Source organism: Hylobates moloch, unplaced genomic scaffold (genome assembly GCF_009828535.3).
Source record: "Hylobates moloch isolate HMO894 unplaced genomic scaffold, HMol_V3 SCAFFOLD_35, whole genome shotgun sequence".
NCBI lineage: Eukaryota > Metazoa > Chordata > Mammalia > Primates > Hylobatidae > Hylobates > Hylobates moloch.
Genome location: NW_026652310.1, coordinates 2,189,146 through 2,213,375, shown reverse-complemented (window position 1 = coordinate 2,213,375; position 24,230 = coordinate 2,189,146). Strand labels below are relative to the sequence as shown.

At 34.3% G+C, this 24,230-nt stretch overlaps 1 protein-coding gene across 3 annotated transcripts in view; it reads left to right on the top strand.

Moving 5' to 3' along the window:
- Positions 1-24,230, top strand: part of LOC116463394 (serine/Arginine-related protein 53) — a 454,054-nt gene that overhangs the window by 98,418 nt on the left and 331,406 nt on the right. For all 3 annotated transcript variants that reach the window (XR_009212041.1, XR_009212042.1, XM_058434619.1), the window contains exon 4: positions 4,149-4,322. Coding sequence is in view for 1 of the 3 variants with exons in the window: in XM_058434619.1 (XP_058290602.1) it covers positions 4,149-4,322 (174 nt within the window). In the remaining 2 variants the exon portion in view is untranslated. The remainder of the gene's footprint in view (positions 1-4,148; positions 4,323-24,230) is intronic.

Sequence of the window (24,230 nt, the reverse complement as noted above, 5' to 3'; positions counted from 1 at the left end):
GGTTTGGCTCTGTGTCCCCACCCAAATCTCATCTTGTATCTCCCATAATTTCCATTTGTGATGGGAGAGACCCCATGGGAGGTGATTGAATCATGGGGGCGGGTCTTTCTTATGCTATTCTTTTGATAGTGAATAGGTCTCATGATATCTGAAGGTAAAAACGGGAGTTTCTCTGCACAAGCTCTTTCTTTGCCTGCCGCCATCTGCATAAGACATGACTTGCTACTCCTTGCCTTCCACCATGATTGTGAGGCCTTCCCAGCCATGTGGAACTGTAGGTCTAATAAACCTCTTTCTTTTGTAAATTTCCCAGTCTCAGGTATGTCTTTATCAGCAGCGTGAAAATGGACTAATATATATCCTTAGTATCTAGGATGAGTTCTTGTGATGTCTCCATCATCCCCATTCTTTATTCTTTGCTAATATGTATTGGTTATTTGTATTTCCTCTTTTTTTTTCATTTGATGAGTTATTAGCTGAGAGATTAATTTTATTGATATTCTCAGGGTACTAGATTTTGACTTTGTTAGTTTTCTCTTCCATTGATTTTTCTCTTTAATGTTTCCTTTCTTCCAACTACTTTGGATTTATAGTGCTTTGCTCTTCTTTTTGTAGCTTCTTAAAGTGAAACCTTAGGTAATTGATTTTAGATATTTATTCTTTTCTAGTATAAACATTTAAAACTATAAATGTCTCCCTAAACATTGCTTTATCTGCTTCCCACAAACTCTCATATGTTGTATTTCTCATTTTCATTCAGTTCAAAATATTTTTAAATTTCCTTTGTGCTTTCTTACTTGACCCATGGATTATTTAAAAGTGTATTATTTGGTTTCCATATATCTGGAGGTTTTCTTTATGTCTTATTGTTAAATTCTAATTCTGTTTTGGTCAGAGAAACGTGTTCTGCATGATTTCTACTTACGAATTGACCCTTTGATCATCATGAATATCCATTTTTATTTTGGGTGACACTCTTAGTTTCTGAAGTCTAGTTTATGTGATATTAATATATTAACTTCAGCTTTCCTGTACTTGCTGTTTATATGATGTGTATATTTTTAGCCATTTACTTTTTTTTTTTTTTTTTTGAGACGGAGTCTTGTTCTGTCACCCAGGCTGGAGTGCAGCGGCGCTATCTTGGCTCACTGCAAGCTGCGTCTCCCAGGTTCACTCCATTCTTCTGCCTCAGCCTCCCAAGTAGCTGGGACTACAGGCACCCGCCACCACACCCAGCTAATTTTTTGTATTTTTTAGTAGAGACAGGGTTTCACCATGTTAGCCAGGATGGTCTCGATCTCCTGACCTCATAATCCGCCTGCCTTGGCCTCACAAAGTGCTGGGATTACAGGCGTGAGCTAACATGCCTGGCCTGGCCATTTACTTTTAACCTATCTGTGTCAGCTTATTTAAAGTACATATTTTGTAGATAGCATGTAGTTGTTGTTTTAGATGGCATACAGTATTGCTTTTTATTCATTTGACAAAACTGCCTTTTTATAATATTTTGTTTATTAATATCTAATGTACTTATTGATATAATTAGATTTAAGTCTATCATTTTATGATTATTTTATGTCTTTCCCTTCTTTTTTTCTTTTTGCTTCCTTTCCAGCTTCCTTTTGGATTAATGTGTATTTTTAATAATTCCCTTAAAATTAATCTATTGACTTTTTAGCTATACTTATTTTCTTTTTTTTTTTAGTAGTTTCTCTAAGGATTACAGTATATTGTCTTAACATTTCAGTGTACTTAGAGTTATTATTTCACCATTTAATGTGAAATATAGAAACCTTTTAACAGTATAGGTTCATTTACCTGCCCCATGCTTTATTCTGTAGAGGTTATTTGTATTATGTCTACTTTCATTATAAACCTTAGAGTAAAATGCTATTATTTTTACTTTGAGCACTTATATGTGTTTTAAATAAATTAAGGGAATAAGCAGTTTTTGATACTTACCCATTTATTTACTTTCTAGTAGTCTTCATTTTTTCCTAAAGAGCCACGCTTTCATCTGTTATCATTCCTTTTCAGCCTGAAGAACTTTCTTTAGTATTTATTGTAATGCAAGTCTTCTGTTGATATTTATTTACTTTTCCTTTGTCTCAAAAATGTCCTTATTTTACTTTCATTTTTGAGGGATGTTTTTGCTGGGTATAAAATTCCAGGTTGACATTTTGTTTTCTTTCACCGTGTTAAGAATTTCATTCCACTGTCTTCTGATTTCCATTGTTTTTGATAAGAAGTCAGTAGCAATAATTTGTATCATTATTCCTCTGTATGTAATGTGTTGTTTTTCCTCTGAATACTTTCAAGATTTCTCTTTACCTTTAGTTTTTATCAATTTGACTGTAGTATTTCTAATCATAGTCTTCTTAATATTTATCTTACTTGGTTTGTTGAACTTCTAATATACAATCTGTAAATTTGTCTTTTATTAAACTTGGAAAATTTTTGCTCACCACTGAAAGAATGTTTTCTGCTTCATCCTCTGTTTTCTCTATTTCTGGGTTTAAATAAACATGTTAGGCATTTGAATCTTGTCACACAGATCCCTGAGGGTCTTTCTTACTAACAATCTTTTTTCCTCTTAATTCTTCATATTGGGTAATTTTGATTGATTTATTTGCATGTATACAGATTCTTTCCTCTGTTATTACCAGTGTGCTTTTAATCTCATCCTGCATAATTTTAATTTCAGTGATTGTGTTTTTCAATTACAGAATTTTTTTTTCATGTTCTGATATTTCTATTGAGATTGCTTAACTTTATCTTCATTATAAGCATAGTTACATTTACTGCTTTAAAATCCTTATCTGCTAATTTTAACATCTAGTTTAATCTCAGAGTTGCTCTTCATATACTGTCTTTTCTTTTAAGAATAGAACACATTTTTTGTGTTTCTTCATATATCTAGGAATTTTGGGTTTTCATCCTGGACAAAATGAGTATCATATTATGAATACTCTGTTATTTTCCTCAAAAAAAACATACCTTTGTTTGTTTATTTTTTTGTTTAGCAGGAAAATCACATGGTTGGATTAAAATGGCAACAGTTCTGTTTTGTTTGTTTGTTTTGAGATGACGTCTTTCTCTGTCACTGAGAGAGTGCACTCAGGCTGGAGTGCAGTGGTGCCGTCCGGGCCCACTGCAACCTCCCACCTTCCAGGTTCAAGTGATTCTCCTGTTTCAGCTTCTCGAGTAGCTGGGATTACAGGCATGTGCCACCACGCCCAGCTAATTTTTGTATTTTTAGTAGAGATGGGGTTTCACAATGTTGGCCAGGCTGGTCTCGGACTCCTGACCTCAAGTGATTTGCCCGCCTTGGCCTCCCAAAGTGCTGGGATTACAGGCATGAGCCACTGTACCCAGCATGAAGATAAAATATATTTAATATTCACTAAGTAGAAGTGGATCATCTTAAAGGTTGTCATCCTTATCTTCATGTTGAATAGTCTCAGAAGGAAGAGGCAGAGGAGGGGTTTGCCTTGCTGTCTCAGTGGTGGCAGAGATGGAAGAAAATCCACATGTAAGTGGATCCATGCAGTTGAAACCCATGTTGTTCAAGGGTCAACCTGAGTTGTTTTTAAAAATTATCTGTAGGGTTGTCAGTCTGGTAGATATACATTTATATATATATATATATATATATATATATATTTATCAATACTGTAACCAGAACCTGAAATAATTACTTCTTAGTATTTTACTGTAATGCATTTAATACAAAGAATAGCTGGATTGGAGTGGATCAGTATTTATATTGGAACAATTAGAAATAAGGTTGAATAGATAATGGAAGCAAAGATTGTAGAGAAAAGGAAAGCCCTATTCTTGTAGATTAAATTAGGTACATTATTTGAGGAGATGTGAATAATTAAGACTAGATTTGGACCTTTAAGGCAAACACTTTTTAACTGCATCATAATTTCCTATAAAGTTAGCATATATATTTCCCTCATATTATTTTAAGTGAGAGCATTTACTCATAAAGAATCATATTCAGGTGCTTGCTTCATATGGTTATTTATTTCTGAGTCCACAACTAAAACTAAGTAGTTTTTTTCAGATAATTTAAAAGAGTATTTACTTTTCACAATACAAATTATACACTAAGTTTATTTAACAAAATCTGCTTACCATAGGTCCAGGTCAAGACCTCGTCTCCGTTCTCATAGTCGTAGCAGTGAAAGGTCCAGTCACAGAAGAACGCGTAGTCGGTCTCGGGATAGAGAACGACGTAAGGGCAGAGATAAAGAGAAAAGAGAAAAGGAGAAGGATAAAGGGAAGGACAAGGAATTACATAACATCAAACGTGGGTAAGTTGAAGCAAATCTTACCTGGTAAGGACTTGGTGATTCCATGGTGATGTTCAAACTAAATTTTTGTTCTCTGAGGTTTTTCTTGTGGCTTGCTATAAGAGTAGAAGAAAATGGAATAAAAAGAGAGAATACAGTAGAGAAAGAAGAAAGGATAAATCAAAATAGTTACCTCAGATTTTTACTGTGGTACATTTTCATTTCTATTTTTATTTAATAATAATATAACAATATTGGAATCAATATAAACAGCAATATCAAAGTTTAGTATGTAAGTAGAGGAAAATTTGCCTAATTCTGTAGGAAAGCTTCATACTCTGTTTCCTTTGTTATGAGTAGGAACTTAAAATTTGAAGACTATTTAGTGATTAAAAATGTCTATTACCTTATTGTAAAGCTGTTAGCGGAGAAGTATAAAGTTGAAACAGAAGGAGGGGACCATGTGATTTACTATTGTTTAAGCCTTTTTTAATATAGAATGGGAGCTTGGGCAATATTAGGGTATGTGTGTGTGTGTAAGAGTGAGTGTATCTGCTTTTGAGGTCCAGATTTTATTTTTCATAGAATTGATATTATTAAAACAATGAGATTCTAGTTTTGTCCATTTAGAGACAGAACTTGAAATCCACTCATAAGTGTTTGTCAAATTAGAAAACATTAAAATGAAACAATATTTTTTAACAGAGTAAATTTACAGCATCTTGTTTGTTCTATTCAAAATTGTAATTGGGGTCTTTTATTCTAGGAGGTAGAATCTAATCTTGGAATTTATCCTCTTTTGTCAGTCTTTCAATGTCTTGTGTGAATATATTTATTTTAATACTTCAATATAAATGTGTTTATCTTTAATGTATGTTTTCCATGTTGAAGAGTTTACTAGGATTGCAGTTATAGTATCCTGAGATCTTGAGTCTATAAAGAATTATTAAGTTTATTAAAAGATATGGAATTCTTTCCTCATTCCTTTCTTTTTCACAGTTGTCTGTGTGTTTATTTTTTATTTCCAAATTTATAGTGATGTTATATAAATCTGCCTAGATTGTTGGCTTTTAAGTATTCTGAAATGTTAAATTTGTGGTAGAGTTTGGAAGAGGATAACATTATTATTATGTGACTTTTGTTCACCTGATCATCCCACAACCATTAATGTACAGTGATCAGTTATGTTTCTGTAAAATTCTGAGTTCTATCCACTTCTAGTTTTAAGGATTGTGAAATGCTACAGGAGAGGAGTTAGAAGTTAGATACCTGTCTGTAAGGGTGGGGAGGCTGAGTTAGCCAGCACTGGTAAAATGGAATGAAGGCAGAAACGGTATTGGGAAAATCTCTTGGTAACGGGAGAAAGTTAGTAGGATGATAAATTCGAAGGGAGGATTTACATACAGTAGGGTTCTGAGTCTGGAAAATATGCTTAATGAATAAAACTTGTCAATCAAGGAACTGCCTTGCTTCTGGTTCCTTTTAAAATTTTTTCTTCTTTTGGTTTTGTTTTTAAAAATTACATGGCAATGGAAGAAAGCTGTGATTTTTACTGGTCATTAAATTTTTGCCTTCCACCTCACCAAAGTTTACTTTTTTAGAATAATACTTGTGTAATTGCATAAAATTTATATTATGTAAAACATTATATGGGGGATTTTAAAGGTAAGAAATATGAGAGAGTGAATAAAACAGAAAGGTTAGATTGTGTTAAAAAGAGTTCTCATATGGTAACATTAATCTTGAATGTCTAAGCCAACTTTACAGGTTAGACTCATCTCTCACTCATAGTTGATTGTGTTCAAGTGGACCAATTCCTGGATGGCAAGTTTACAAGATAATAGTGTTGTATTTGTCGTTATTTCTTAGCATTAATCTCAACAAAGGCAATGAACAAAGTCAAAATAAGAGGTGCAAAATAAAAGGGCACTGGGGACTGATGCCAAAAAACTGTGGGTAGTCTGCATTATGGTTTTAGTGGGCCATAGTAGAGGGTAGTGTTGTGTTAGGGTGCCCTTTCCCCTGCTTAGTGCTGAGGTGCACACAGATTCTTATATTTCCTAACCCTGATTTTCAAGCCATTCTGGACTTAGAATCTTTTGTATCACTCAGAGCACCTAATGTACATGTTAATTTTTGTTAAATATTTAATATTTAAATATTGATTATCAAATATGCACATTCATTCATCTGTTTACTTGTTCAGTCAACAATATTTAAATGCCTTCTACTTGTCAGGTACTGTGTTAAGTAATAAGGATATAAATGTTAGTGCCAGTACTGCTTGGAGCTTTCACACAGGTAGGAATATAAACGTGTAGAAGGGAAGATACGCAAGTGATTATAGTAAAGTCAGATGAATTTTTCCAGTAGGAAAAGTAAAAAGAGCTGTGGAAACACTGCACCAGTTAGGATGCTTTCGCTGTAACAAAACCTAACTAACAGTAGCTTAAATTAAACCAACGGTCAGCAAACTTTTGTAAAGGGCTAGATTAGAGGTATGCAATCTTTTGGCTTCCCTGGGCCACATTGGAAGAAGAAGAATTGTTTTGGGCCACATGTGAAATATTCTAACAATAGCTGATGAGCTAAAAAAAATCACAAAAATCTCGTAATGTTTTAAGAAAGTTTACTAATTTGTGTTGGGCCACATTTAAAGCTGTCCTGGGCTGCATGTGGCCCATGGGCTGCAAGTTGGAGAAGCTTGGGCTAGATAGTAAATAATTTATGCTTTCTGGATCATTTGGTCTCTGTTGCAACTACTGAACTTTACAACTATAGGTAATAGTAAACTAACAGGCAGGCTGTATTTCAGTAAAACTGTTTATAAAAATGGATATCTGGCTGGATTTGGCTCAAGAGTTGTTATTTGTCATTTCTGGCTTAAACTATGAGTGCACTTACTGCTAATAATGAGCAGTTTAGAGATAAGCAGTCTGAGGCTGTTTTTATACTTCTCACAGGCCAGTCTAAGCATGTTGGCTTTCATTTTCAGTCTTGACACCTTCTGGTTGAGAGATATTTCCCTCCATAAACTTCAAGCTGGTTGATCTTAACTAGGCTCTGTGTCAGGGAAGGGCTCTCAGATGAAGTGATGTTTACATATTGAAGTAAGAGATGGGGAGGAATGATCATGCAAAATAAACTTCATATGGAAAGCCTTGGAGGCATCAGGGTGTGTGTGGTACAATTTGAGGGACTGAAGTCTAGTGGGGCTTGGTTTAGAGTAGAAGATAAATAATGATGAGAGATGATTATGAGAGGTATGCAGTTAATTCTAGAGTATGCAGTTAATTCTAGAGGCAGTGGGATGCCAATGTAGAGTTTCAAGTAGAGAAATGATGTGATTGGGTCTACATGAGGTATGAACAACATGCTTTACTCACAGTGGACGTAAAAAGATAAGCATCGGCCAGGCATGGTGGCTCACGCCTGTAATCTCAGCACTTTGGGAGGCTGAGGCGGGTGGATCACCTGAGGTCAGGAGTTTGAGACCAGCCTGACCAACATGGTGAAACCCCGTCTCTACTAAAAATAGAAAAATTAGCTGGACGTAGTGATGCATGCCTGTAATCCCAGCTACTTGGGAGGCTGAGGCAAGAGAATCACTTGAACCCAGGAGGCGGAGGTTGCAGTGAGCCAAGATCATGCCATTGCACTCCAGCCTGGGCGACAAAGTGAGACTCCGTTTAAAAAAACAAAAGATAAGCATCTAACATTTTAAATGTATTTTTTCAGTATCAGGAATTTTGCTAAGCATTTGACATATATTATCTCATTTAATAACCTGATGAAATAGGTGCTCTTATTATCCTATTAATATAGATGAAGGTGCTTAGGCTTATGGTCATAGAGCTAATAAACGGCAGAGTTAGGCTTCTAATTCAAATGGACTGTCACCTGCCTCTTAACGACACACTATCCTCATTTCTTTAGTAATCCGTAATTATTAATGATGAACAAGAGAGTTTGAGATCAAGTGATATACTGTTGTTTAAACGTTCCTAGAAAATAGAACTGAAAGAATTTTCTGTACACTGTTTTTCCCTGATCAGCCCAGAAATCTCATTAGTAAAAGATTGATCCCTTCTTTTCTCCTTCTCTCTTCGTCTCTTAGTTTCCCACCTCAGCATTTCATCTATTTAGAATTATATTTAATTATCTTCACAGACAATTCCTAGGCCTTAATTAAGTTTATTTTAGTGATGGTTTCATTAGCTGTCTTTTTTCCAGGTGGCTTTAAAAAATTTATGGAGAGAGGAAAACGGATTCACAAACATTTAAATTAGGACTTATGTATTAGTTCATTGTGATTGTGCAGTGCATGACAAGTGTTTTAGCTTGTGCTAAGTAACCTAAGTGCTTCTTCACATGGGAAAATAACCTATGTGCAAAAGTAACAGTATTTAGATAGATAGATAGATAGATAGATAGATAGATAGATAGATAGACAGATAGACAGACAGACAGATAGGACACAAAGTATACATTTATAAAGCACAAAGCAAGGACAGTAAGTACACTAATGGTAAAGCAAGGTAAAGGGTGTTTGTAAATTGGGAAAAACAAAACAGGAAAGAAAGGAATGCTCAAGCAGGAATTAATGAGCTTAATAATGAGGGAGAGCTTTTTTATACTTTTGAGAAAAAAATACAAAATCAGATAATTCTGAGAAACTCTTTTTAAATAACAGCTAATTATAGTTCTGGAAATACCTAAAACATTAAAATGGTAGAATTCGTCTTATAATTTCATAAATTGGCCCTCTCATTTTATTTATCTACTGATTTAGGAAGACCTAATATAAACTGGAAAGGTCTCAGGAGTTTGTAGGAACTAAAAGATGCCTTTCCTTATAACACTGTGTAAATGATTAATATAAGAAAGACACCGAGTCGTGTCTGAAATTTTATCAAGAATGTTTAATGACTTTTAATGTTTTATATTTATAAAATTTAGTTTCTAAGAATGTTTTCTTCTTTAAACACTGATACAGATTTTTCTTGTTTTTTGTTTTCCCCCCAAATTTTAAAAATAAATATTTATCTTATCTTTAGAAAACTTTATTTTTTAAAAGTGAAAGCAATTTATTAAGAAAGTAAAGGAATAAAGAATGGCTACTCCGTAGTCAGAGCAGCTGTATTTCTTTTTTTTTAATTTGTAATTTTTAGAGACAGGGTCTCACTTTGTTGCTCAGGCTGGAGTGCAGGGATGTGATCATAGCTCACTGCAACCTTGAACTCCTGGGCTCCAGTGATCCTCCCACCTCAGCCTCTTAAGTAGCTAGTACTGCAAGTGTTCACCACCAAGCTTGGCTAATTTTTTTATTCTTTATTTTTTGTTGAGATAAAGTCTCACTATGTTGACCAGGCTGGCCTCAAACTCCTGGTCTCAAGCAATCCTCTGGCTTTGGCCTTCCAAAGCACTAGAATTACAGGAGTGAGCCACTGTGCCAGGCCCTAGATCATTACAATTTTTATAAGGGATAATGTCTTTGCATTATGAAAACAGATTTTTCTTAATAGCAGAGTTGTTAAGTTGAAATTGGATACAACATTATTTTGTTAAACTGTTATTTAGTCAACAATCAGAAATATGAAACTTGTCATGTCATCTCATAATTGCAATTTGATTTGATGATGGTGAATGTTATACATCCTAAGTCTTCTGTGGATTAACATATTATTGGACCTTCTTTACCTACATCTTGATCCAAACTCCCTAACATATAGTTGACTGCTATAAAACCTCTTTAAAGATGTCTTTGAAAAATTAGTTGTGAACAAATATGTAAGTAGTCACTAGTGATGTTCTACTATTCATTCTTAAATCACAGTGCCATCCTTAAAAGGGGAATTTGGATGGGATTGATTTAAATCACCAGCTAGGAAAATTTGGTTTAAGGCAGTTGTTGCCTACTTCTGTGGTTTGAATGTGTCTCCCAAAGTTTGTTGAAACTTGATCCAAATTGCGGCAGTGTTGGGAGGTGGGACCTTTATGGGAGGTGGGTCTAACCGCATGAATGGATTAATGCAGTTATCAAGGGAGTGGGTGTGCTGTCATGGGAGTAGGTTTCTTATAAGGCTTCCCCCTCCTACATGCTCTTTGCCTTTCTTCTTTGGGATGATGCAGCAAGAAGTTCATCATCAGATGCTGGCCCCTCAATCTTGGACTTCCCAGCATCCAGAACTGTGAGGCAGTAAATTTTTATTTATTATAAGCTAATGACCCAGACCATTGCATTCTGTTATAGCAGCACAGAATGGACCAAGACACCTACTAAAACGCTTTCTTCGTAGTTTGAATACTTTAGCATTCTTTAAGAACCTAATTTTGTATTTCTAAGTGTGCCTTTCTTTATGACCTGCTACCATGAAAAGTTTTCACCTTTATTAAATTTCCTCATTGGATTTTCAGTAGATGGATGCTCTTCTCAGAAATATACCCAACAAGACTTTTGGGATATTTTACTGAAATACTTGTATTTATACATTCTTCCATTTTTCTTTGTATAATTTTCAGAAGCCTTATACTTTTTGAGAGAGGTAAGAATTTGCCTCTGGATATATAATTTATTTTTCTATAAAATGGGGATGGTGGTACTTAAAAAGCTGTAAGTATTATAAGCAGTGTGAATAAGAAAACTAGTACCATGTAGTAATCATACTTTATAGATATATGTTACTTATGGCTTTAACCTTGGTAAAATTCCAGTGTCTTCAGTTTTAGAGTTTCATGTAATAAATTCCTGTCAATAAGGGGTTTTGTTTTTTATTCCCTCTACCTAGTGATTGGTAGAAGATGTTGGGAGTGATTTGGGAAAGCTGGACTCTGAGTTTTGACAGCAGTTACATACTTACAGAGTCTGTCATATTTTTCCTAACCTCTTATTTCTTTATACAGCAGGAAGTAATTTATGCTAATTTACCCCATTTGCATATAGGTTATAGAGTTCTGTGGTGCAGAGCATGCTTAGAACTCCTTTTAAGTGTCTGTTTGGATCAAAGCAGGGCTGTGTGATAGCTGTTGTCTGACACAAAGCTGTGTGGTGTTGTTTTCATTAAACATTTATCACACTTCCAATGTGACAGCAGGCAACTTTGTGCCAGGATAACATGTTTTCATGCAAAATTTATTGAAAAAGACGAAGACTTTGTAAAGAGATCTTGTTGCCTTTCACCAGTGGCGAAGGGTAAATGTTTGGTTCGAAAGCAGTATATCGAAAGTATACCTTTAACACGTCATTATAGCATGCAAAAAAAAAAAAGCTTCATACCGTCAATTTTGTTAAGCAGGTAAACAAATACATCTTTATACACATGTGTGCACTGGAATCTTTTTAAATTAAAGTTTTTACAGTTTCCTCATAAATCAAATGAATATTATAACATAGTGGCCCATTGTGTTGTTTGCCATTTTATATTACGGCAAAATTTACCACCCAATTTCTATTCTGTGGGTTTGAGTATTTGATATTAGTTCTTATTTAACCAAAAAATCTGATTTTTTAGAGAAGATGAGGTCAAAAAAGGGAACATAATATAACAAAAAAAAATTCAGCAAAAGCAGGAGACAAGGATTTCCTCAGTACTCCAAGGTCACCACCTTTCTTTTATACGTTATATCAATACATTTAAATTATCACACAGTGTGCCCATTGGGATATGACTTGAATTATGCCTGATAACGTTTTAAATGGCATGAATTGTAGGTTCATTCTTTCTTTTGGTGATTGCTCGACTGTGAAAGCTTTGGAATGAGGGAAGTTACTTTAAATTTCCTTTTTCATTCCACAGGAGGCTGAGGAATTAGGGATATGTGAAGAAGTTAGAGGATGGGAGTAGCCTCATGCTGGACTTTTTAGTAAGTTTCATTACATGGTCTACAAAAATTTGGTGGACCCTTTGCAAGAGGTATTACAAAAATTATGTTAGCATTAACATTCAGGAATAAAAGGGAAAGAGTACTGAGTTGTAGTGTAATGGAAGACCCTTGTCTTTGGACCCGTATGGAATGCACAGAAACCTTCAAAGTCTGACTTATTATGCTTTGGAGCTATTGAGGGATGATTGTTTTTAAAATGGCAAAACCATGCCTCATACAAATATACACGAACACTTGCCAAAGATATTACTTACCTAATTAATGAGAGAATAAGTGAGATGTTACAAGTAGCTCAAAGGATCAGGAGTAGACACAAATGTAGGTTACCAAAAATCTAGCCATGAATAATGTAATAGATTCAAAACTAGCTTCTTTCACATAGGGGAAGGAAATCAATTACACCTCCACTGGACAAAATTCATTTGCGTATTTATAGAAAAGAATTATTTGCATTGCTATCAATTATCTATAATCTACGGAGTCTAAAAATATCTCAGATAAGGAAAGGTGCGTTAGACAATATACCCAGTAGTCTTTTTTGATCATCTCAATCATTTACAGTTTTTTTCCTGAGAAGGCAAGTAACTTTTTTGAACTTTAAATTTATTCTTCCATAAGATGGAGATAATGGTAATTGAGAAGCTGTTAACTATTAGAAGCAGTGTGCGTCAGAAGACTAGTACTGTGTAGTAGCAGCTCAATAAATGGTCATCATTTTATTTTTTATTGATAAAACCGTTTTAACTATTGGTTTTGTGATTACCAGTTTCTCAACTACCATTCTTTTTTCTCACTTTTGTGTCTTTATAAAGGTTGTTCCTTCAGTCTGAAATACTTTCTTCTTTACTTTTCCTGCCAGTTGCTATTCATCTTTTTGGTTTCATTTTAAATTTCATTTATTTTGTAAAGTATTCCTAACTCCTCAAGAGTGTGCTGAGTACCCCTGCAGTTAATTCCCATTGTATTTGTACTTAATCTGAATAGAGTTTTGTAATGTTACGATTACAAATTACCTTGTCTGTCTTAGTTAACATTGTATTTACTTGGATTATAGTAAGTACTCAAATATTTGTAGAATGAATAATACATGTTTATTTTGAAGTTGATTTTAGGTAATTAAATCCAGCTTAGAAACATTTAAAAGTGATAACATTGCATTTTTTAAGCAACTTTTTTGTACTACCCCATTTCTGTTTCAACTGTGCCTGTGCATTCGCATACATACACTACTTCCATCCAAGTCTCCAGACTGCATTAAAAAAAAAATCCTATGTAACTTTCACTTTTTTCTATTTTTTAAATGTTATCAATCATGCTACAATTAGTATCATTTAGCATCAGTTGTTTAAAAAATTGAATGTCACTGCTAGGATTCGTATTTTAAATACCAATTAAAATTCCAGTCCTGATTGATCACTCTTCATGCCTAGTCTAGTTTATTTCAGGAACTTAACTGATATCACCTATTCTGTTGATTTTGTATATGGTTACAGAGCAAACTACCAGACTTAAACATACTATTTCATAGAGATCTTCAACTGAAGGCCTTAGTGTTTGCCTTTAGTAAGGTTATGAATGGCTTTGTAAGCTAGAGAGTCTGCACTATTGTTAGAGGAATGTAAAGGGAATAAACTTGGAGCGCCAGTCAAGTCTTTTCTTCCTAAGTAAACAAGCAGGTCCCCTAAATGTTAAGCTGTTGCTTATAATCACTCATTACAGTTCTAATTTATATCTCATTGTAAAGCATCTTGAGTATCCCTGATATGAATGATGCTAAACCAAATAGAAGCAGTCTGCTGTGTATTTTTTTTAAATTCGAGTTTATTCTGTTCTCACAGGCTTTCTCCCCAGTCTAGTGATCATTGGAGTGGCATCTCCAAAATGGAACAGATTGGAATAAACCATAATGCTTGATTGACGTGTTAGATAAATCTTGGTCAGCACAAGTATAGAATCAGAAAGTTATCCTCCTTTGATTAAATGGCAAAGATTGAAAAAACAGATATCTCTATGTTGATTTATTTTTATATCCTAGTGTGATATTATAGGACAGTTTTAAAGTACCTGGTTTAAATATTCTTAATATCCTAGTTAATAAAATGAGTATAGCCAGATGATAGGAATAACATATGTCTCTTTGGATAGATGTAGTTATGGGGTGTACTTTTCTACTAAAGCAGAGTAAGTTGTAATGCATTCCATTTGTGTAAATGTTGTTAACATATCTTAGATTTCAAGGCAATGAAAGTATATAATAAAAGAAAATCTCCAAATGGTATCATTGGGGTTAATGCTTTTCATTTAGTGATAAAGATATGATCCTTGGGTTCCGAGACTGCATATAACTACAGGAAGATAGGGATAAGTCTCAGAGAATGAACCTTGTGGGTATAAACACAAAGCACTTTTTAATGCTATTACATATGTGATGATCACTAACATAGCAAGTGCAGTTAGGGAAATACAACAATGAGTACTGCTGTTTTAATTCTCTCTGAACTCCTACAGGAGGTTTTGAAATTGCAGTCTTTGGCCCCTGTGGATATGCCAGCCTGTGACAGGCCACCTGGAAGTAGATCATGAAAATCAATTTGGTTGTCATGTTGCAGCCTTAGCTTCTTTTTCTTCAGAAAGATAAAGGAGGGCATTCTACATTAGAAAAAGAAATGGGTAGATATCAGATTTTGAAAAATAATGTGTATTTGGAATAAGCCAGATGTAAAATTCATAACTACTTAGAAATTAAGTACACTTAAAAATTGTAAAAGACAGGAGTAGAAGAAAAATGTTTTCATTATTCAAAGCTGTCTAGGCAAAGACAGCTTTAGTGTAGTCAGCCTTCCATACCTGCAGGTTCCATATCCATGGATTCAACCAACCACAGATCAGAAATGTTTGTGGGAAAAAACAATAAAAATAATAATACAACAATAAAAAATTATACAAATAAAAAATACAGTATAATTATTTACATAGCATTTACATTATATTAGGTATAATTAATCTAGAGATGATCTAAAGTATACAGGAGGATGTGTTACTGTGCTGTTTTGTGTAAGGGACTTGAGCATCCTTGGATTTTGGTATTCATATTGGGTGAGTTTTAGTAGTTTTTGGTTATCAAAGAATTGGTTTATTCCATCTTAGTTGTTGAGTTTATATTCATAGAGTTGTTCATAGTATTCCCTTAGTATCTTTTTAATTTTTGTGTGACCGGTAGTGATAACTTCCTTTCATATCCTGATTTTTTGAGTAAGTATTGCTAGAGGATTTTCTGGGGTTCATTGATACCTTTTGTCAATTTTTTCTTTGTTCAATTTTATTGATTTCTGCTCTTTATTTTTTTTTCTCCTCTTTGAGTTTATTTGTACATGTTTTTCTAGTTCCTTAAGGTAGGACCTTAGATTATTGATTTGTGATCTTTTTTCTTTTCTAATACAAGTGTTTAATGATATAAATGTCTTTCTAAGCACTGCTTTAGCTACATCCCACAAATTCTCATATGTTGTGTTTTTATATCTTCTCAGTTCTCAATGTTTTCTAATTCCTTGTGATTTCCTCTCTGATTCATGGATTATTTAGATATGAAATACATGATTTCAAGTGTTTGGAGATTTCCCTGTATCTTTCTTTTATTGATTCTAGCTTCATTTCATTATGACCAAAAAACATACTTTGTATGATTGTAGCTTTTATAAATTAGTTAAGGTTATTTTTATGAATTAGGATATGGTCTGTCTTGGTGAATGTTCCATGTGTATTTTGCTGGGGCATCTGTTGTATAAATGGCAATTAAATCCAGTTGGTTGATGGGAATTTTCTATCTCTTGGCTTATTTCCGTCTTCTCGTTGTTGATTACTAAAGAGAAGTGTTGAAGTCTCTAACTATAATTCTGTATTTTGTTACGTCAGATTTTGCTTTGTGTATTTTTTAGCGCTTTTGTTTGGTTTTATTTGGTGTATGTTTAAGATTGTTGTCTTCTTGGTGAATTGGTGCTTTCATCTTTGTTCTTCATAGTTTTATTGCTGCAAAATACACATTGTATGATATTAATATATTAATATAGCTATTCTTGATGTCTTTTGATTGGTGTTGGCCTGGTATATCTTTTTCCATCTTCCATCATTTAATTTTTAACATGCTTACATAATTATATTTGAGATGAGTTTCTTGCATATAGATAGATTTTTTTTTTTTTTTTTGGTAAATGTAGAGACAGGTTTTGCTGTGTTGCCCAGGCTGGTCTCAAAATCCTGGCCTCTAGAAATCCTCCTGCCTTGGCCTCCCAAAGCATCTGGCCTTGGATTCATTTTAAAAATCCATTCTGAGAGTTAGTCTTTTAATTGGTGTGTTTACATGACTCACTTTAATATAATTATTGATATGTTTGGATTTAGGTCTTCCCATCTGTCATTAATTTTCTGTTTATTTCCTCTGTTTTATTTCTGATTTCCCTTTCCTATATTTTTATGGGTTGTTTGGACATTTTTTATTACCCCATTTTAATTTCTCTATGGCATATTTGACATTTCTATATATAGAATTTTTTAGTGGTTGCCCTAGGAATTATAATACACGTACTTAATTCTTCACCGTCTACTTAGAATCTATGTTTTATTGCTTCAGTTGGAATGTGGAAATGTTACCAGCTTTTAATCCTTTAATTCTGAAAACCTCATGAGGCAAAGTTTATAGTTTTTGCTTTAAACTGGCAAAGATATTCTAGGATGACGAGATTATGTTTTACTTTTACTCAGATATTTTACCGTTCTGTTGCATTGTAGGGTTAATTTTAAGTTTACCAAATACTTACCATTTTTGTTACTTTTAATTATTTTTCATCTTTGAGCTTCTGCTTGAGATAATTTTTCTTTATCCTGAAGAGCATCCCTTATTTTTGTAAATTCTCAGGTTTTAAAATTTTGTGTGAAAATATCTGTATTTCTCCTTTATTCTTAGAAATTCAGTGAGCAATGAATTATAAGTAGACATATTTTATTAGGTTGGTGCAGAAGTAATTGCAATTTTGCCATCACTTTTAATAAAGTGATATAAAGGCATAATTTTATTTTCCCCTGACTTTCTTAATTTTTTTTTAGAACTTCTGGGTTTCTGGTTTTTAGCAGTTTTACTATGATGTGGCAGTTTTTGTTTTTTTATATTTAGCTTAAGTTCACTTACTCTCTCTTTTTTTAAAAAAAATCTATTATGTCTACTCTGCTAAGTGTATCTGTTGAGTTCTTAATTTTCTGTAATATATTTTATATTTTCCTTATTATAGTTTTGAAATTCTAATATGTTTTTTGATTCTTTTTATGGTTTCCTCTTCACTAGTTCTCAATTTTATGTTTATCTTCTTTCAGCTACTAAGTTTAGTTATTTTGTAGTCTATGACTTTGATGTGTAGTCCTAATGGATTCATTTCTGTTGTCTCTGAGAGTAATCTGGGATAATATTAATCTAGTTTCAGCAGTTAAATTGCTAACTCTTACAGGCCATCAAACAAACAAAAAATTGTTTTAAAAAATGTCCAGCCATTGTAATAGTTCTTTAGAAAAAGGGTTGATTCAAATTATTGAATCTACCATTACTAGAATGGGAATTTCCATCCTGTTATCTCCTATATACCTGAGTGTCCAGAGGTGAATTTGTTATCCTTCTTACTTTCCTTTCTTCCTTCCAAACCATTGTTCTTCTGCTCTTTATTTTGAACTAAGTAAATTAAAATCTATTCATCTGATGCTCATGCTATTCACCATGAAACTTTCTTTCCCTTCATTTTGCCATCATAATATGTGTTAGGCAGTGCTCCTTTTTCACTAAAGACTAGCATCTGGCTCGCAGTCTTCCTGTCGTTGAATCCATTTTCCAAGTCTTAAGTAGGCCAGAACTATTCTTGGAACTTCAGATACATCTATACAGTTGCCTGTTGGACATGTCTAGAATCTCAAGTTCAACGTATTCAAAACTACTCTCATGAGTGCTCCCCACCAAGAGGAGAATTAAAAGATGTGATCAAAGTTGTATGTACCTTCAGGGTTGCTAGAGTATAAATTAGTAATGAGTACTGCTCTTCTCCAAAGAGTCTGTGATATGACTCTTTGAAAATATGAGAATCCTCTTCTCCAAAGAGTCCATGATATGTTACTGTAGTAATATAGTAGAAACAACATTAGACTGGTATGTGTGGGTTCTAGCATTGGCTCTTCTGCTCACTTGCATGTGACTTTGGGCTGGTCACTTAACATCTCTGAGTTTTATATTCTTTATAAAATGTGAGGCATGGAGTAAACGGTCTCTCAAGTCCTTTTTTGTGGTAGAAAAGTTGCTCACCAGTCTTCAGTGAAGAGGAGTATAATATTCTGGGATTGAAGAGGAAAGCATTTTAGTATAATTCTAAATTATGATGTTAGGTTCCTCACATTAAATTAGTTATCCTGAGGATTCTCTACTTTTCCCACGTGCAGGGACAGTGATAACTGACGATAGCCTAGGTATTACCACCTAGCTGATGCCCTCCCTCCATTTTGTCATTTATTCATCAAATGCCAGGCACTGGGTTGGGTCTTGGAGATTCATTCCATGGTGATGGATAATAGTTATGGTGCCTGACATTATGGAAATTATGGTCCAGTGCGTGTGTGTGTGTGGGGGGGAATTATAAATATGAAATCACATAAATACCGATTTTTAATAGTGATAAAAAGCCAAGCATAAAACATATGTAGTGCTTTGAGCAGAATATAATGGTGGGGACGGAGATGTATTTGACCTAGAATAGTTGGGGCAAACTTTCCTGAAGAAATAGGATGAGTAGGAGTTAGTGAGGGAAGGAGCAGGGAGAGGAAAATTACAGAGAGGAAACATCATCAACAAAGGCCTCTAGAATGGAGGGACACTGATATGAACAGGGACTGAAAGATGATCACAGAAGCTAGAATGGAGAGGAGGGGGAGCACAGTCTGAGATGGGGCCGGAGAAACAGATAGGGGCTAGACTATGCAGGGCCTTGTAAACCTGGTTAAGGATTTTGGTCTCTATCTTAAGAGTAGCAGGATGCCTTTGAAGTGGTTTAATCTGATGGGTGACATGATCAGATTAGTGTTTTGAAAAGATCACTCCAGCTGCAGTGTGGAAAACAGATTGCAGAGGGATAAGTAAGAGTGGATGCAGAGAAACCAGATAAGTAGCACAGTAATCTAGGAGAGATGTAATAGTAGCTTGGGCCAGGGATTTGGCATTGGAGATGGAAAGAAGTTGATGAATTTGAGACGTATATATGTATTTAATGATAGATTTGATTTGGTAAATGAGATGCAGATGTTAAGGATAACCATTAGTTTTCTGATTTATATAATTGGAACAATGGTGAGACTTTTTACTGAGCAAGGATTACATTGGAAGATGGCATGGTATCATACATTTGCTTTGGACATACGGAGTTTGAGGATCTTTTGGGACATTCAAGAGGAGAATGAAAGTAGTCAGGAGGATATATTGTAGATGCAGAACTCAGGAGAGTTTTAACCTGGTCTCAGGTTTTCAATTCTGTTTTATTCTTAACTCTTTAGGTATTTTACTTGGACCTTGATGACTATAGAGACCTATAAAGGGGAGGCTGCAGTAACTCAAGCAATATCTTCCATATGGCAAGATTAAATCACAGTGACTGCTGGATGTGACCCATGGGCCACAACAAAGATAAATGGATTGTGCCATGGATTACTTTGGATGCTGTTAAAATGTGTCTGGCACTATTGTAGTTACTGGAGATTGCAAAGATGAATAAGACACGGTCTTTGATCTCAAGAAACTTCCATCTAGTTTGGAAGCCAGACACACAAATAATGATAACAATGTAGTAAGAGTGCTGTGACAGAAGATGCCCACTATACTAGGGGAGCATATTGAAAGGACACTTAATCCAAAATTAGCCAGTCAAGGAAGATTTTCTGGAGGTGTTGACACTTAAACCATCTGGAAGAATATGGAAGAGGAAGTGAGAAGGAAAGGGAAAAACAGAAGGATTAAAAGGAGAGGGATTATGATATGTTTAGGAAACCATTTTTATTCCTCTTTTTTGGGGAGTAATTACCTTTTTATTGTTAGACACAGAAAATACCTTCTGGAAACAAGAAGGTGACATCAAGCATTGTTGGTTCTGCCTTTTTTCTTTTTGTTTTCTTTCTTTCATTGTCCTCCTCTTTTTCCTTCCTCCTTTTCTGAATAGATGATACATTTCAAAATGGAACATTATATAAGGGCTTACATACAGTAGAGAGTATTATTTACATCTTTTCCCCCATCCACTCAATTCCTATTCTTCTTTCCCTAAAAATCCATGTAATTACATTTATTAGTCTTTTAGTTATCCTTCTAGGGTTTCTTTATATAAAATTATAGGCAAATACAAATATACATTTGAAAAATTCCCTTTCCTTTTGGGATCTTTAGTTCATTCTGGCTAAAAGAAATATAAATAAATAAGAAAGGGATATAAGAGGAGGTGCCACAGGGTTTTTGACTTGAAGGATTTTAACTTAGAGAAGCAACACTAAGGAGAATGGATTGAAGGCTGAGAGAGACCATTTAGGAGTCTTATGGTAAGTAATGTGTGGGAGTAATGATGAAGCCTTAATAAAGGTAGTGGCACCTGAGAAGGAAGGAATGTTACCCAAGTGGATCTTGATCTGACTTGGGTTCAGAAACTTACCAGTTATTTAATACTGAATGATAATGTGGAGACACTAAGGATGGAATTTGGATGAATTGTTTGAATAGTCAATGGAAGAGAGTGAAAATCAATGGGGTTTCCTCATGAAATGAGGAAAAGAAGCTAATGGAGAAACGGGTATAGCACGGTGGTTAATAACTTATATGCTAAAATCTTGTAGACCTGCCTTTAAGTCCAACTCTTTCATTTACTAGCTGTGTGATCTTAGTCAAGTCACTTAATCTCTCCAAGTCTTGGTTTATCTCTAAAGTGGCCATGATAAACATTACTACTTCATATGTTTGCACGAAGATTAGAACAGATGATGCATTAAGGAAGGGTTTGTATCCATGGCTCACTGTAAGGGCTAATCATAGATAGGGAAGTCATATGATCCTTTGAAGTGAGTGAAGGTGGGAATGAGAAGGTAGTTAAGTGAAAGTAGAAAGGAACTTGCAATACTCATACATAGTTACTTTGATAGTCTGCCAATAGTTGACTTGGGAATGCCACTTGAGTCCTTTGGGCCTCAGTCCATCTGTCTGTACTATGGAGGTTAGATGAAATGATGGCCAGCGTCCTTCCAGATTTGTTCTTCTGACGCCATACCAAAAGCCAACTTGAAAGTCTAAAACCATATATTCTATGAAGTAGGTTTCAGAATAAAAACTGTAATTCTTTCAGGTGCTATTAGTTTATTGACTTAGATTGATTATATGCCAACACCCAGGGTATTACCTCTATCATATGTTTAACTTTATTTTTATGTGATTGCTTCCTTGAATAATTTTGTTGTTGTTTTGACTATAAAGGATACTTTTTCTTCCTTCCTTTCTTTCTTTCTTTTAATAACCACCTTGTATTTTAAAAAGACTATTGTTTGCCTTGGTCCTTTTAATCTGCCCATGAGGAATTCAAGCTGAATGATAGGGAGCTGTGAAAATCCAGTTAGTGTGAGCTGTAATCTTTTTACTGGCTTTAAATAGTTAGAATACCATGCAGACACCCTGCAGATAACTGAATCAAAACATACAGTAATCACCTAAACATGGATTCTGCCTTTGCTGTTATGGGACTATAGTAAAAATCACTAATAACCATTTACTTTGCAGAAAAGATATTTGGTCATGATATCAAATAAAATCAGGGTTTGATATTAACAGCTGTATTTCACAGGTAGGCAACCCAGTATTGGTGAAAAGTATTGATTTCTGAAAATTTGATATTATCCAGTATTTGTAATATCCTCTGACTATAATAGAGTCAGGAAAACATCTTTATAAAAAGGGAATATTTATAATTCTTTCATCTTTAGTCGGTTTCTACTTCAGATCTTGCTAAAGGAAAACAAAACACTAGTAAGATAATCAGGCTCTGGAACTATAATAAAGAGCAGGAAGAAAGTGTGCTGCTCTTTTTTTCTTATAAAAGAAACTGGTTCCACTAATGCAGTTTATTGAATTTAGATAGCAAAATATTCCCTAATAACTTTGTCAAATGGTGGTCTATTTTTCTAGCTTTATAGGCTGCTTTTTTTTTTTAAGTTAAAAGATGGATTTCTCATCTATTAGATTCTGCATTAGAGTGATGAGAAACACGGTATGCAGTATACCGATGCTGCTTCCTAATTTCATTAGCTTTCCATTTTCTAATACTGCTGTTGATAATAGTCTAGTGAAGTTTATAAAATAAAATAGTCTACTTGTTGAAACCAATATTCTAGTGTTGCTGGTATGATTCATGCTACACTAGGAGTTCATAAGTCATTAGTAATCTTTTCTGTTTAGTGTATTCTTCCGAACGGTAAACTTGAACTCCTTTGTTTTGAAAGATTTGTAGGGTCTACTCCAGGACAAAGATTTCATAAAGTAGATGCCTTTCCTATGCTTATTGCTTTGCCTCAAGCAGTTTTACAGAGCTCAACATGCCAATTCTTCAAAATAGGGAAGCCTACTTTTCATCAAAAATATAGATTCTGAGGACTGTGATTGCCAGTCCAGAGTCTTCATACTTAATTTTTTTAAAAGAGGTTTTTATTATAGAAATATTGAAACATAAAGATGTGGAGAGATTCGTATAATGAAGCTGATTTATCTACACTTCCAACATTTTCAATATTTGTCTGTTATAGATATGCTTGTATACAAATGTTTTGGAAAACTGATGACAGTATTATTATATTACCTAATGTATCCATGAAAGTTCTAAAAGCCATTGCCATTTTTAGGGGATAAGTTTTGGTGTGCATTTAGATTAATTGTAAATAATAGTACGGGGCAGTTTACGATCAGTTATGATGTTATTTACATATAGAGCACTATGGACATTGTGCAAAACATTCTGAGGAGCACATAATTGTGGGGGACTATTCTGATACTTGCTAGTAATATTACTTATCAGTCACATATCCTCCATTTTTTTTTCACATGTAACCATCTTTGCCTATATCCTAAGGATCTGCTCCTATAGTCACATCTTAAAAAGGTAACAAGCCAAGCAATGTATTATATAACACAGTGACTATAGTTAATAGCAATGTATTATACACTTGAAAATTGCTGAGAGTAGATATTAGGTGTTTTCAGCACAAAAATAAGTATATGAGGTAGTGTATATATTAGCCCAATTTAATCATTCCCCCAGTATTTACATATTTCACAACATCTTGTTTGTACACTATAAGTATATATAATTTTTGTCAATTAAACAAGTTAACAAACTTGTCATTATTATTAGCTTTTTGCCCCAATCAAATCTTAATAGCATATATTCATTCTCCGTCCACCACCCCTTATATTTCCAAATCAGTAACTCCAGTATCACTTCTTTTTTTTTAATTTTATTATTATTATACTTTAAGTTTTAGGGTACACGTGCACAATGTGCAGGTTTGTTACATATGTATACATGTGCAATGTTGGTGTGCTGCACCCATTAACTCGTCATTTAGCATTAGGTGTATGTCCTAATGCTATCCATCCCCCCTCCCCCCACCCCACAACAGTCCCCAGAGTGTGATGTTCCCCTTACTGTGTCCATGTGTTCTCATTGTTCAATACCCACCTATGAGTGAGAACATGCGGTGTTTGGTTTTCTATACTTGCGATAGTTTGCTGAGAGTGATGGTTTCCACTTTCATCCATGTCCCTACAAAGGACATGAACTCATCCTTTTTTATGGCTGCATAGTATTCCATGGTGTATATGTGCCACATTTTCTTAATCTAGTCTATCGTTGTTGGACATTTGGGTTGGTTCCAAGTCTTTGCTGTTGTGAATAGTGCTGCAATAAACATACATGTGCATGTGCCTTTAGAGCAGCATGACTTATA